Source organism: Mastigoproctus giganteus, chromosome 5, assembly GCF_048544385.1.
Source record: "Mastigoproctus giganteus isolate SK-2022 chromosome 5, ASM4854438v1, whole genome shotgun sequence".
Lineage (NCBI taxonomy): Eukaryota > Metazoa > Arthropoda > Arachnida > Uropygi > Thelyphonidae > Mastigoproctus > Mastigoproctus giganteus.
Window position 1 is genome coordinate 33529695 of NC_143579.1, and position 15318 is coordinate 33545012.

General features: G+C 35.2%; 1 protein-coding gene across 4 annotated transcripts in view; it reads left to right on the top strand.

Moving 5' to 3' along the window:
* The window catches only part of Dis3l2 (Dis3 like 3'-5' exoribonuclease 2), a 440068-nt gene that overhangs the window by 122486 nt on the left and 302264 nt on the right, over positions 1-15318 (top strand). For 3 of the 4 annotated variants that reach the window (XM_090373977.1, XM_090373976.1, XM_090373978.1), the window contains exon 6: positions 5483-5536. In XM_090373977.1, coding sequence (XP_090230103.1) covers positions 5483-5536 — 54 coding nt within the window. Of the gene's footprint in view, positions 1-5482; positions 5547-15318 lie in introns of all 4 variants that reach the window. The other variant, XM_090373979.1, reaches the window with a different exon arrangement.

The window sequence follows — 15318 nt, forward strand, 5'->3', positions numbered from 1 at the left end:
AGCCAAAATACAGACTTGCTCTTTGCATCCTATTCAGCCATACCTTTTTAATCAACCACTAGTTAATCTCTATAGAAATAAACCAGGTAAAATCCGACCAGCTGGCCTACGTCTTCTTGAAATATCACAGAACTGGAATGTTCCTCTCCACAATAGGCAACAGATAGAGAATTACTCTCATCCTCCGTGGACTACGCTGGCTGGATCCTATTCAACATAATGCACTGCGGATTGCAATTGGTGCGTATAGGACATCTCCAACTCATAGCCTATACATTGAAGCTCATGAGCCCCCTCTGCATCTCCGCAGAAAAATGCTGTTACTCAAATATGCAGCCAAAATACAGACTTGCTCTTTGCATCCTATTCAGCCATACTTTTTTAATCAACCACTAGTTAATCTCTATAGAAATAAACCAGGTAAAATCCGACCAGCTGGCCTACGTCTTCTTGAAATATCACAGAACTGGAATGTTCCTCTCCACAATAGGCAACAGATAGAGAATTACTCTCATCCTCCGTGGACGAAATATCACAGAACTGGAATGTTCCTCTCCACAACAGATAGAGAATTACTCTCATCCTCCGTGGACCCCGTTTCCTCAACTAACTTGTGATACTTATTTTCTCCAATGGGGAAAGAATCGCCTACCGACACTGAATGTGCAACAACTCCATGCTAGCCATCTTCAAAGCTGTGCTGACTTCTTGCCGGTATATACGGATGGTTCCAAATCTCTTTCAACTGTTGGAGCAGCAGCAGTGTTTCCCTCTGCTATCATATCAGCTTCTCTTCCACCTGAGTATACCAACTTTTCAGCAGAACTGTATGCAATACAATTAGCTCTAGAAAATTTGACTCTACACCCATCTGCAAAATATATAGTTTACACTGACTCTCAGCTCAATTAGAGCAATGCAGAATCCCTCTCAAAAGAATCACCATATTTTAGTTAAAATCAGGAGTTTGCTTTTGCAAATTGACCACCGTCAACAACTAGTGAAGTTTTGCTGGATTCCGGCACATTCAGGCATAAAAGGAAATGAAATAGCTGATATATCTGCTAAAAATCCATCAACCTTAGACTTAACCTCTGCCTTCATTCCAGCATCTGATTATAATATCATAATTCAAACAGCATACCATGCACAGTGGACAGCGCTATGGCATAAAGAAACAAATAACAAACTTTTTCAATTGAAACAGGACCCAAAATTATGGCACTCATGCACCCAGAAAGTTCGGCGAGAAGAAGTGGTACTTGCACGGATAAGAATAGGGCACACCCTTCTGACTCACTTCCATTTACTCACCGGCAATGATCCTCCGCAGCGTTCACACTGCTCTGAACATCTAACAGTCAAACATATTTTGATTGACTGTCCACACTATCAACCACATCGTACTTCAACACTTCAAAATCTGGCTAATCTTCAAGAACCGCTGACATTACATCATATCATAGGAGAGGAGGCAAATATTAAGGAACTTTTCTGCTTTCTGAAACAAATTAGAGTGTATAATCTTTTATGAATAGCTCTCAGAACTGAAATGAATTTGAATTGTTACGTTCTTTATTATTTTCTGATATAACTACGAATAGGCGCACTATAGCCATAGCAGCTGATGCGCCAATAAACACCCATACCATACCATACCTATACCACATTTGGTTAGGTCCGCCTTCACACGGGAGATCTCGTTATGCCTAATTGTGTCGGTGCTGGAATGGCTCCAAGCCCTGGAGAATAGGGTGCGGGCAGTGCTATTGAGATGGCTTGGTGCATGGCCGGACCTGTAGTTAGTGAATTGACCGCACCACATGGGTTTGCGGTATACTGAGGTCTCTAGATGTGGGCCTACGTGATGCACTAGGATGTCCAGGAACGGGAGCGTACCGTTCACCTCTGATTCTATGGTAAACTTGATGAAATTAGATAGGGAGTTGAGGTATTCCAGCAGTGCAGTTTCAGAACCATGTGGTATTACGGTAAAAATATCGTCAATGTATCTACACCATGTTGTAATAGGTGTAGGTGGGTTCTGGTGTATCTGGTGTCATGGCATCATTTGATGTGGTTTCTTTATTCACTTCAATTCCTGTCCAGCAGGCCGTGCACTCTAAAACAGTTACTCAAGTGCGTGCTGCAGTGGTTCTTCCACACACTGTCATCTCACAGCAACTCCCAAATGAATGCAGTAGTTATTCTGCTGAGCTATTTACCATACTAATAGCCTTAAAATACATTGAATCCTCTCCTCTTCTGAACCATCTCATATATACCGATTCACTTAGTGCAATACATTCTCTCCAACAAAAGCAGACTCCATCACATCCCATCCTTCACCAGATAGAAGCTCATCTTTTGAAGCTCAAATGCAAAAGAAGGCAAATAAATTTCTGTTTGATCCCAGAGCATGCAGGCATTGATGGTAACGAAAGTGCTGATTGAGCAGCAAAGAATCCTACAAATATAAACCTAAGTCTTTACAAAGTTCCACATCCTGATTACAGACCTATCATCAAAAAGATTCTCAACAATCAGTGGTCACAAATCTGGCAAAATGAACCAAACCAATAAACTTTTTCAAATAAAACATGAACTTCAGGCATAGAATTCAGGTCTCCGTAAGGATCGGCACAAAGAAGTCATTCTAACAAGACTGTGCATTGGACACACAAATCTCACACACACTTGTACTTACCCGCGAAAGCTAATCCTCCAGAATGTCTCCATTGTTCTTGTCAACTCACTGTGAAACATTTCTTTGTAGAATGTGCACAATACCACATGGTGTGACAAAAAACCTTTCATCTCCCTATAAATATCCAGGATTCCCTAAATTTATCACAAATCATAGGCGATAACTCCAACATTGAGAATATATTTACTTATTTAAAACTAATAGGATATTTCAACCAGATATAAACCATAATTAAGAAAACTTCAGTGTCTTTGTCACATAATTCTAATAAATAGGTGCAATATGACCAAAGTTGCCTTTGCACCAAAAAAAAATCCAACAAGAAATAATGATATTTGTAAGCAACATTTTTTTTCAACTTCATGGACAAACACATTTAGAAACCATTCTTCAAACATGGTTATTGTCACCCAAGCCTTAGAGTTAGTGAAGAGTACAGGAACCGATTTCTTGCAATGCCCTTAAAAGTCCACATGAGAAGTTCTGAGTGATAAACCACTAAAGGTTTAAGTTTATAAACCCAGTTTTTATAAAAGCAGTTTTAAACCCAGACAACGACTTTTCTTCAATAGAAATATATCTCCTGCCAGGCATTTTTTCAAGAATGGCTAGTTTCATCGACATTAAATATTTGTTGTGGCAAATAACCACCACTTATAATATCATCCAATTTTTCTTTGAATTTTTTGGCAGCCTTGCCATCTGCACTAGCTGCTTCACAACTTGCGGAAAGAAACATTATGATATCTGCTTCTCTTACTGAACCTATCAAACCAACCATGACTCACAAAAAGGTGGTTTCAATATCATTGCTCTTCTTAAGATCTTCAAAAATGGCACGAGCCTTTGCTTTGATGAGATAGAGGCTTAAGGGGATGTGATTTTGGGTTTGGTCTTCCACCCACGCAATAAGTAACTTTTCCATCTCGTTTATTATTCCTCTTCTAGCCTTGGTTATTATAGGTGACTTCATTGGTGCCGATCCCTTTACTGCTTTGTATATTCTTTGTCCTTTATTATTGTGTTCCCCGTTGATACTGACAGATCTAAATTCTGCATGATACTTGTTAATGTTTGACCATTTTCATACATCCTTATTATTTTAATTTTCTGATCCAAATTGATCACTTTCTTTTTCCTTTTCTTGGTAGATTTACTCGTACTGCTGTCACTTCTTAGACGGCATCATGATAACAGTCAAAATGAAATTTGCTGTAAAGAACTTCACAGGGCTAAGTTACTAGAGATGCTATCACACCTTATGAAATGCAAATGAAGCACGCACTACATGATGATGCAAAGTCATTGAAAATGGCAGGCAAGGTGAATTTCAACTTCATCACAATAACCCGACGAATTTATGCCCCAGTTTGCAGAACTGAAGTCTTTCTTGTTAAGAGTACCTTTTTGTCCCCCCCTCACAAAACTTGTTGGTCTTCTCTGTATCCATTCCATCAGATTCACATCCTTCATCAAATGAGGCTTCAAGACCTGTATGCAGTGCTCAAGATATGGTCTTACCATTGCCTTCTTATCCCTGCTGGCAAAATTTCTGCATGTCATTGATAAAGGCCCATGAGCTGTCCTAAAAGCCTGACTGCAATGCTCAAAGAACTTTGTGTCTGACTGCACAATTACCTCAGGGTTTTTTTTTTTTTTTTTATTCTCTGCTACCATGAGTGTGGCACCATTCATTTAATATCTTGTATTTGTCAGTATTAAACTTCTTTTGCCAGCAGTCCATCTATTTAAATCGAAAACTTAATCACTAACCCTTATATGCCTTCATCAGTATCACTAATGATTATTGAAAACAATATTTGAAAACATTAATTTTGTGATAAGTGAGAAGAAAGTGGAAGAGAAATTGTTGAAGCTAAATGTAAAAAAGATACCTGGGTTTAATGGGATTATCCAGTTATATTAGAGAAGGCAAGAAAAGAGGTAAACAAACCTTTAGCCATGATTATGAGAGCATTCCTGTGGACTGGAGATGTACAAATATGTCCCCAGTTCAGAAAGGGTGGCAGGGATGAGGAGGTGATTATCCTATTGTATAAGGCAATAGTCAGGCCAAATGTTGAATACTGCGTACAGGTCTGGAGGGCCTCATTTTAGGAAGGATGTGGAGGTACTGGAATAGGTACAGTGAAGGGCAATGAGATTGGTGAGAGAAAGAAAGGGGGTGCTCTTGCCAAGAAAGACTAAGTTCTGCAAATTGCAGCATCTCGAGACTAGGTATCTGCAAGGTTGATCTGATTGATGTGTTTAAAGTTTGCTTTGAATGGCTGTTGGTGGGGGGGAGGGGATAGATGAAATGTGATTATTTATTTATTTATTTATTTTTTTTTTTTTGCCGATGCTGTATGTCTTGCCGTTTTGCCATTTTTCTTGCATCATTTTCCACTATTAATATTAATGATATGGCACAGAAGGCCCTTTGCCAAAAAACCCACCATTGCTGGCCGTTATTCATCTGCCTCAAAGTCGGAATCTAAAACTGAATGATTTTTTTTTATATATTATGTGGTTTTGCAGGGTAAGTGACATATCCTGTGAATTGATATAAATTTAAATCATACACCAGTCTTCTAACTAGTTAGAAACTAAGCCTGTTTACATTTTGGAAAAATATGTATCATATATAGCTAAATATTTTACTGTATAATGTTTTTAAAAATTTTCATTGTTTTTTTTTTTTTTTTTTTTTTTATAGAAACAGGAAGTACTAATATACAGTAACAATTGTAACCAGATTATAATTTTTTTTTTCAGGGTGTGCTACGCATCAATCCAAGGAATTATGAAGATGCTTACATTAGTGCGCCGGTAATCCTCGGTAGTTTTCTGTTCTTGATTTATTGTTTTCTGAGATGTTTGGATTCAGGTGGAGTGGTAGACAGAGGCTCATCCTGCTATTGGAAATATTACTTTTACCTGAATATTTGATTTTATTTATTTTTTCCTTCCCTGTTTTTAAAATTGCAGCTTGTGTGTGTGTGTGCGCGCACTACATATTTAATATGATTTAGCAGTGTGTTTGCATGGCATTGTTGAGTGTAATATATCCTAATTTTACTTAAAGGCATACATGCCAACTTCTGCAGAATTTCCCCATCTTCAGAAGTTTGATTTACTTTAAATAACTATCCAAAAACTACTAATTTTGTTATATTTTTGAGAGTGTGGTTTACTTTTAAATCTTTTGAAATATTTAAAAAAATATATTATGATGATGTTTTCCCGATTTTGAGGTTTTAGATAGAGACCAGTTTTTTATTTGATTAATTAAAGAAGTACAGTATAGTTCTTATTAAAAATATTAAATAAAATAAAATAAATAAAAGAAATTAATTAAACTTGAGATGGACATTATGTGAAAATACTGCTAAATAAGAAAATTTAATGAAAGACCTTTTGACATATGAAATATTTAATTAGTTTATTTGGTGTATATGTCCGTAATCAGTATCTTTTATTATATTTTCTTGCTAAAATATTTTTAAACTAAGAAAATAAAAATAAATTTTATTTTAAACACACACTATAATCAGAATACATTCTACTAGATATAAGTAATGTTGAGTTGCTGTTCTAGGACCTCTGACTACAATGACTGGGGAGAGTTGAGACAGTACAGTGCTCTCTGGTTACAGTGCCATTGCATATACCAAGGATTTGGATATATTACAGGTGTCTTAATTCTCCTTTCCATCCTTTCTTTCCTCTTTGTATTAATCTTCCAGCTTTGTAATATATCAAGTACCAAATTTTCACATGTGAATTGTCATCACTTTCTGCCTGCTGCAATGAAAAGATCCAAAGCTTTTTATTTTTGTATGGTGTGCCTTTAAACATTGGTGAGTAGTGTATTGTTATTCTCACTGTATGAGGAAAGATTGTTTTTATATATAGACTTTTATATATACACTGCAAAAGAAAAATTATCTGCAACTTAGAAAGTTAAAATTATAATTTAAAAAGCTCGAATTAAAAGAAAGTTTAGTATTTTGGAGAGAACCATATATGGATGGGTAGCAAAAGAAGGAAAATACCTACTTACTGCATAAGGGGATGGTACTCCTGTCTTATAAAGAAAACAAGACTTTCAAAGAACAAAATTGTGGATGACTGCTTGTACACAAGAAAAGATCAAGTGAATTAATTTCAGGACCAGTACTCGATATGTAAGAAGTGAATTTTTTTTTTTTTTTTTTTTTTTTGTGATTTAAAATGTGAAAAAGCTATCCATATTTGTGAGTAGCTTTGGCATTGGCAAATCTGTGTATTACAGATCTGGTGAAATAACAAATAGCATGGAATCACAATCCTGTGACAGCAAAAATGCCTTACAGTTTTCATAATAAATCAAGAAAACTACTGTGATGAGCAGCTATGCTATTTTTATGTTATATGATGAAACTGCTTTACATGAGATGTCACCAGGCAAGTCTCTCAACCCCAAAGTCTTTGCTTAGTTTTAATCTTTCTCTTAACAAAGCATGATTAAAATTCAGCAAGAATAGAGTTACACTCCTGCTTTGTGTAAACAAAACTATTTCACATAAGTTCTCACCATTGTGCATTGGAAAAAGTAAGATCTCATTGTTTTAAAGATGCAAATATGAAACAACTGCCAGTAGAGTACAAAATAATGCAAATACCTGGATACATTTTTGGAATGGTTTCACAAGAGTTTCTTCCATTCACCAGCAGTTGATAAAGAAATGCTTAGAACATAAAGCATTATTGCATTTGAATAACTGCCCAGCTCAGTTGCTTGCTGCTTCACTCATATCTAGAAATGGTAAAATATAATCTATACATTGTTGAAATAATGAGTACTTAAACCTGTGTGGAATGTAATCTGCTTTTAATTTCTTAAAGAATTACACATTATTCTCAGATATTTCATGGTACTTCCTATACCACTTCTTCAGCAACTACAAAGAAAGCAGAACTGGTAAATTATGGTGATATGATATACATGAAGTTGTTAGTTTTGATTACAGATAAATTCACTTTTACATTATTACATATTAATTTGAGTATATGTATAATCAAATTAATGTGTAAAAATTAAAGTAACATATAATAAGAAAAAAGGCCTAATTCTGTCATGGGTGATGTGATATTCTCAAAGTACGAGATGTTCTCCAAGTGCCAGATCTTATGGAAATTGGATTTAACAGAACAGTGCTTGGCTATTGACAAGGAAAGAGAGGGAAAAAACTCATGTCAAGTGCAAACTGGTGAGAACATCTTGCAAGTGTCAGCAAAAAAAATGAGCCAGACAGAGGAAGCTAAGAATCAGAAGACAATGATGACATTGAACCTGCTGGCATTCCTGTTATGCACGTTGCTTAGCAAGATTTAAAAGTCACAGTGGCTTGGCTAGAGGTGCAATAGAATGTGAAAACAGTAAATCTTTTGGTGTTTGATCATCTATTATATTTTATTAATGATTTATATAGACATATATGTTAGTATAGTATCTGTTACGCCTGTTCTCCAATATTTTGAACAGTTAGTAGTAATAGTGTACAGTAGATATAACAATAAACTAAGAACTGGTTTTAGATATTATTGCATCATGTAGGGCATGACTTCTTTTACTACAATATAATATAGGCATTATAATGCAGACCTGCAATTCCCTTTATACCCATGCTGTAACCAGTGGGCACTGTTTTACTTTTGGTAAATTTACAAGAAATGGAAGTTTATTCCAAGAGTCACTCTTCTGAATGAAGCAAATTTCCTCACATCTATTCTGCAACCATTCTCCTGTATTTAAACTTTTTCCATTATATGTCATCTGGGAAACAGTAAATGTTCCATCAGCATTTAATTTACTTAACCCTTTTAAAGCCTTAAACACTTAAGTTAGGGTTTGCACACAAATGCTTAGTTTCCAAACTCTGAAATTTACAGAACTCACACTTTCAGATAAGAATATCCTAATCTACTTGCTCTTCTGTGTATTCTTTCTAACAGATCTGTGTTCTTCTAAAATGAGCTTTTCAAATATATATTTGGTATTCAAGATGTAGTCTGACCAGAACCATCTTTGTCTTGTTGGCAGAGTTGAAGTATATCGTTGACAGAACCCCATGAGCTACCTATACTGCTCAGAGAACTTCAATTTGCACATTAACCATTAATCAATGATTAAAAATCTGAAATTGTTATTACCTTCCTATTGTGGGGTATTCAAAAAAGCTGCATCACTTGCAAAATTCAATGAATTTCTGTGCAATTTGGCAATATATCATATATATTTTGTCATCTGGGAAGCAGTCATATCTAGAAATTGCATTACCTTATTGCATCATCCATCTCTAGCAAGCACTCTTAGATGATGTCATCTACCCTACATGATTGCATCACCCTAGCAGCAGTATAAATACAGTGCATATGCCCAGTATTCTGTGCTATTGCAGTGGCTATGTTTTCACAATTAACACCATGTGAGAAAAGCATGCTGCTGCATTGAATGCAGAGGGATATTCTACATCCCTCTGCAAAGAGAACAAAGGGGTGCTCTTACGAAGAAAGGCTTAAGTTTTGCAAATTACAGTGTCTGGAGACTAGGCACCAGCGAGGTGATCTGATAGAGGTGTATAAAGCCTTGAATGGTTTAAGCATGCTCAATGCTGATGGGATTCTTCCTCTAGCTCAGACAAATCACCTGAGAGGGCATAAATTCAAATTGAGGAAAGACAGATGTAGGATAGACGTGCGGAAATTTGCCTTTAGCCAGCGGGTGGTTGGTTGGTGGAACAGACTTCCATCCCTTGTGGTGGAGGTTGATAGCCTAAATAAGTTTAAGGCTCAGCTGGACAGGTATTTTGAACGAACAGAGGGGTGAAGTGGAAGTGGGGTTTGTTTTTTTTTTTTTTTTGGCTGATGCTGCATAAGCTTGCTTTCTTGCATCAAATGCCTCTACTAATGCTAATGCTAAATGCTATGAAATAGCTAAAACTGTAATCAGTCAACAGTAGCAGTGTTTATTACAGAAATTATCAGAAAATGGCAGTCTAAACAAAAAGAAAGAAAGTGGGCATCCACGAATATCTTCTATGGTGTAGGACAGAGTTCTGGTCCATCTGTGTGTCCAAAACAAGATCCTCATTGACAGATCTAAAAACAGCATGGGAGGAGGATACAGAAGTAAAGGCAGATACTGCTACAACATGTAAATGCCTTTTCTCAGTGGGATTAGTAGCACGTCAGCCAAGAAAAAAAGCCACTTTAATGCAAAAAATCAATGACCAGCATCTAAAATGGGCAAAAGGCCATGCCAGTTAGTCTGAGGATCAGTGGAAATGTGTTATTTTTATTTTCTATGATGGATCAAAATTCAACTTGCATGGTTCTGACAGCCAGCAGACTATTAGATGAAGAAGACAAGAATTTCATCCTGACTCTCTCATCTCCACAGTGAAATATTCTGCATCTCAAATGATATGGAGTATATTTCACATAGAGAAATTGATCATCTTGAATTTGTGAATGCTAAGGTGTACAAGCACATTCTTGAGACAAAATTGCTTCCCACAATTGAAGATCATTGGGATGTTTTCAGTTGCATTTTTTATTGACGACTCTGCTCCATGTCATGGAGCCAAAACCATAAGAACTACTTCATAAAATTAGCAAAAGTTTTAAATTATGAAACATTGTACTCTTGTTTAAATAAATGTAATTTATTTTTCCATCTTTCCTGTCGAGAGGAGAAAAAATGGTTGAAGGATAAATCAATTTATATAATAACCTGATAGCCTGGGAACAGTCAAAACCTTAATCCAGTTGAAAATTATTGGAACAAAATGGGTGTTTCAGTAATGCAAAAGAAAAAAAACACTTAGAGAGCTGCAGGAAACATTAATCGGTATTTGGTACCATGAGATTTCCCAGGAATACATTCAAAACCGTATTCAGTCAATGCCACAGCGATGTGCAGCAGTCATCAAAGCTAGGGGTTTGTTAACAAAATATTAGTGTGCATTTTATTTATATAGCTGCCTGTCATCCTAGTATGAGTAAATAGTAAATTTCATCCTAGTATGAAAATAGCTGCTTTCATAGAATTTTTGTTGTTATATTATTATTATTAGCTATATGGTGCAAGGAAGCCTGAGGCTTTTGCTGTACCAGCAGAAAAAAAAAAAAAAAAAATTCCTGAGTTACCGAGAGAGAGAGAGAGAGAGAGAGTGAGAGAGAGAGAGAGAGAGAGAGAGAGAGAGAGAGAGAGAGAGAGAGAGAGTGAGAGAGTGTAGAAGGGAATCACCAAGAAAGAGAAGAATGATGATATACAGCTCAGGACCCTGGGTTTTCTCTATTTGTTTAAGGTTTCAGGTTTTTTCTCTATTTGTTTAAGGTTTCAGGTTACTTACTTTTCCATGCCCACTAAATAACTATAAACATCAACCATATTACCCCAGATGTTCTTGAAAGATTTATTATTATTTTTAGTATTAGTAGTGGTAAATGATGCAACAGTTTGCAGAACCGAAACCTTTCTTGGTAGGAGTACCCTTTTGTTCCCATCATCCATCTTGTTACCATTCTCTGCACCCATGCCAGCAAATCCACATCCTTCCAAAAATGAGGCCTCCAGACCTGAAAACTTGGACATTAAGCCCGATATACCTTCATCAATATCATAGCTATATATAGAAAACGACAATGGGCCCACTAATAATATTAGTCCATGAAGAGCAGTGTCCATTTTTTTTGTGTTATAATATTGTAATAAATATGCATAAATTCCTCCCAGTTTATGAATCAGAAGATTACTGTATATTTAATTAATTTAAAAAAGTGGAGAACAAGAGGCTTTACTTTTCCTAGAACTGTAAGGTCTCGCATCTGGGTAGCAGCATTTCTAGGGTAATGTACTTCTTACATTGTACAATAGGACCTTGATTATCTGAGCTTCTATTAACTCTCTGAGGTATTTCTCTCTTAGTCAATCTGACCAGTCAAAACAATAAATAAAATAATAACAAAAAACAAAAAGGGTGATACAGTATGAACTTTTGAATTGTTTAAGGGACATTGTATAGTCAATAAACTCATCCATTACTCAAACTAGAAAATAGGAACTCTCACATTCATATTCCAAGATAATTGTTCATCTGCTGAAACTTGTAATCAGCAGTGACTATCTTAATCTTTTTGAAAATTTTTTGGGAAGTATAACTGGAAAGCTTTGTGCAATATAACAGAGTAATATTATTTTTACTGCTAATGTGCTATATAAATAATAACAACAATAACATAATATAAATTAAACTTATTAGCCAATGAATTTAGAACCTTGTTTTTAAAAAGTTTTATTTAATGTTATAAGATAGAATAAAATTAGAAATTTATTAATTTAGTGCATGCTATGTATAACGTATATTTTGCACATTCTACCATACTGGTTTGTTTAATGAAAACCCTTTTAAAATTAACCCCTGCATAATTTTTATTGCAGTTACTATATGTGATAAGTACTGCATATTTAATTCAAATATGCAGTACTTATTTAATTCAAATATGCAGTAATTCAAATGAATCTCAAATCCCTATGAAAATCAGAAAAAAAAGTTCATATTGGTTAAGGGCACATTAAAATTCACCTTGGATAATTAATGTCCACTGTGTTCTTAGTGCTTGGGTATCATCAAACTCAGAATAGTCAGTAAGGGAAAAAAAGAAGAGGGAGAGGACTGGGAGTGAAATATGTGATAAGTTATGTTCTCTGAACATTGTGGACAGGCTACTAAGGAGGCCATGGAGTTCTGTAGTAGTAGTAGAGGCATATGATGCAAGCTTATGCAGCACCAGCCAAAAAAAAAAAAAAAAAAAACCCATTTCACACATCCATCCCCTCTAAAAGTACCTGCTGGCCCGCAGTCCGAGCAAAAGGAAGAACCCCACCAGAACTGAGCCCGTTCAACCCACTCAAGGCCCACACACCTCAATCAGACTACCCCACAAGTGCCCAACCCCCAAACACTGCAACCTGCAAAACCCAATCCACCTGGCAAAAGGGCCTCCCTGCTCCGCTCACCAATCCTGCTGTCCCCCCCTGCACCAGCCCAAGCAACTCTTCCCCCAAATGAGGCCCCCAGTCCCGCACAAAGCACTCAAGCCATGGCCCGACACACCTTGAGGATCCCTTATACAACGGGACAATCATCCCCCCTCCCACCAACAAAAAGTTCCTGTATATCACTTACAGTGATATACAGGAACTTTTCCAGGCAAAGACGATATATTACATTATATAAATGAACTTTTTCAGTACAGAAAAGAGATGATTATTCCATTATATAAAGCATCGTGAGTATTACAGGTTTGGAATCCTCATTTCAAAAAATGTAGATCTGCTGGAAAGGGTTCAGAGAATGACAAGAATTGGTTAAGGGTGCGGATTGTATTCTTATTAAGAGAATGGCTTGAATTCTGTATGGAATGAACTGGTGAAGGTATATAATGATTTAAAAGGTTTGAGAATTAAATGCTGAGGGTCTTTTTACAATTAGTTACCTAACTTACACAAAGAAGCATGAATGAAAATTATGAGGGGAGGAATAACTGTAGAAATAATGTCCAAAAAATTTATTCAAGTCAAAGAGTGATTGACTGATAGAATGAGCAAGTGCCTACTCTTATGGAGGTTGGATGCTTATCTAAATTTAAAGAAGGATTAGACAAATACAGGAAATTTTGAACTAGGTAAATGAACTGAGGAAAGGTGATTATGGTCAGGTTTTATTTTTGGCTGATGCTACTTAAGCTTGCTTATTTGCATCATTCTTACCAATGCTAATACTAATTATGTTTCATATATGACAAAACTGAAAAAAAAAAAAAAAACCTTTAATTAATTTTCTCTTACATGTCACTTAATTGCTGCTTTATGTGAGTACTTGATTTTCATATTAATTCATTAATTAGCAAAATCTGTACCTTTAGACCTTGGAATTGCCATTAAAATGTGCACATGATATGTAAATACATACATATTTATCTTCCTTAACAGAAAATGTTTCTAAAAGTTCTTTTCTTCTGGAAGCTTAAAAGTAAATGTTCTTTATAGAAAAAAATAATTGCTCTCACTAAATATTTGCATTTCATATGGTAACAGTATTGCATAGGGCATAACTTACAGTCATATCAATATCTTTAATCTTTTAATTTGCATGATCTTGAACTTTAACTTCCATGTTATTTATACAATAAAGCAGGTCTAATCTGCCCCTCAACCTTATCCCCACCCATGTAATCCATAGTTTAGATGTTGGGGATTGTCATAGACCAGTAAGATGAAACTCTTTCAGACTCTTTAATCCCATTGCTTAATCAGCTATAACCCACAATTCATAAAGTTCAGATGCATTTTGTCAGTCCGGGATTAATGTACTAGAACCAGTTATAAGTGTGGAAATAAGTTAAGGCTGTTATAAATTGCTTATAAGTATAAATAACATTTTCAAAATTGTAGAATTTAAAAGTTTTGTTTACTATATTTATGTCATTTTACATGAGTAAACCTGATAATATCTGTTTCTCTCTTTCCTGTTTTCTGGACTATAGATACCCATTTCAAAATGTTGGCATGTATGCTTTAAAATTGTGATTTGATGTAATTGTGTGATATACACAGTTTTTTTATCATATTTTATTTTATATAAAATAAAATCAGTGTTTAATTTTTCAAATACTTCAATTGTTGTTGTGCTGATCAAATAGTTGCCTGATAATCTATTTTAGTGTATTTTTTGGTTAATTTTACCCTATCAGATTGCGATTTTTTTTTTTTTTTTTTGTTTTATACTTTTTTTTTAAAATTGTTATTAGAGGGCATGTAAATATTTTTCTGTATGCATATATGATGTCTCATGTCGATGGTTGGCATGATATCTCAGGGTGTTGAGGTAGGAGCAATTTATCATGTTGAATCTGATGATGGAATAGTAGTAAAAGAGTTATCATTTATGTTAATTAATGTAAGTTAGAGATCAACCCCATTGTATTGTTTGTTTGTTTATTAAAACTCGTGATGTAGCTTTTTTCTGAGCCCATGGTTCCCTTTCAGGTAAATTTTAAAGTTTGCAGCAACAGCAGTAATTTTTTTTTTTTTTTTTTTTTTTTTTGATTGATCATGCTATTCACAGCTATAGTCAAAGGTGATAATTTTTTTTTTTTTCCAGCACCAGGTTTCATCTTTTCAGATGTATTATTTTGTAATAATGGAGACTACTCAGACTCTTTATCAAAGTAGACTCAGCTTCTCATATTGTAACTCTTTATGGGCCTGGAAAAGTGATTTGTACATTATCTTATGTTTTTTTTTTTGTAGGAGAATGATAACATGAGTTAATTTCATGATGATTATCAGTCTGCTAAGAGAAGGTTGGAAGTCAATTGCATTCTCCAAGAATTTGTTTTGCCTCCTTTCCAGTTGACTCTTGTTACCTTGTAACTGGAAAAATATGGGGGCTTACTTTTGACTACTATTTCTTTAGCTAAGTAGAAGTATTTGAAAATAACATTGTTAAAAAATATTTTTGCTCGTATGTATTTGTTCACAGGGGAAAATTCTAGAAGAA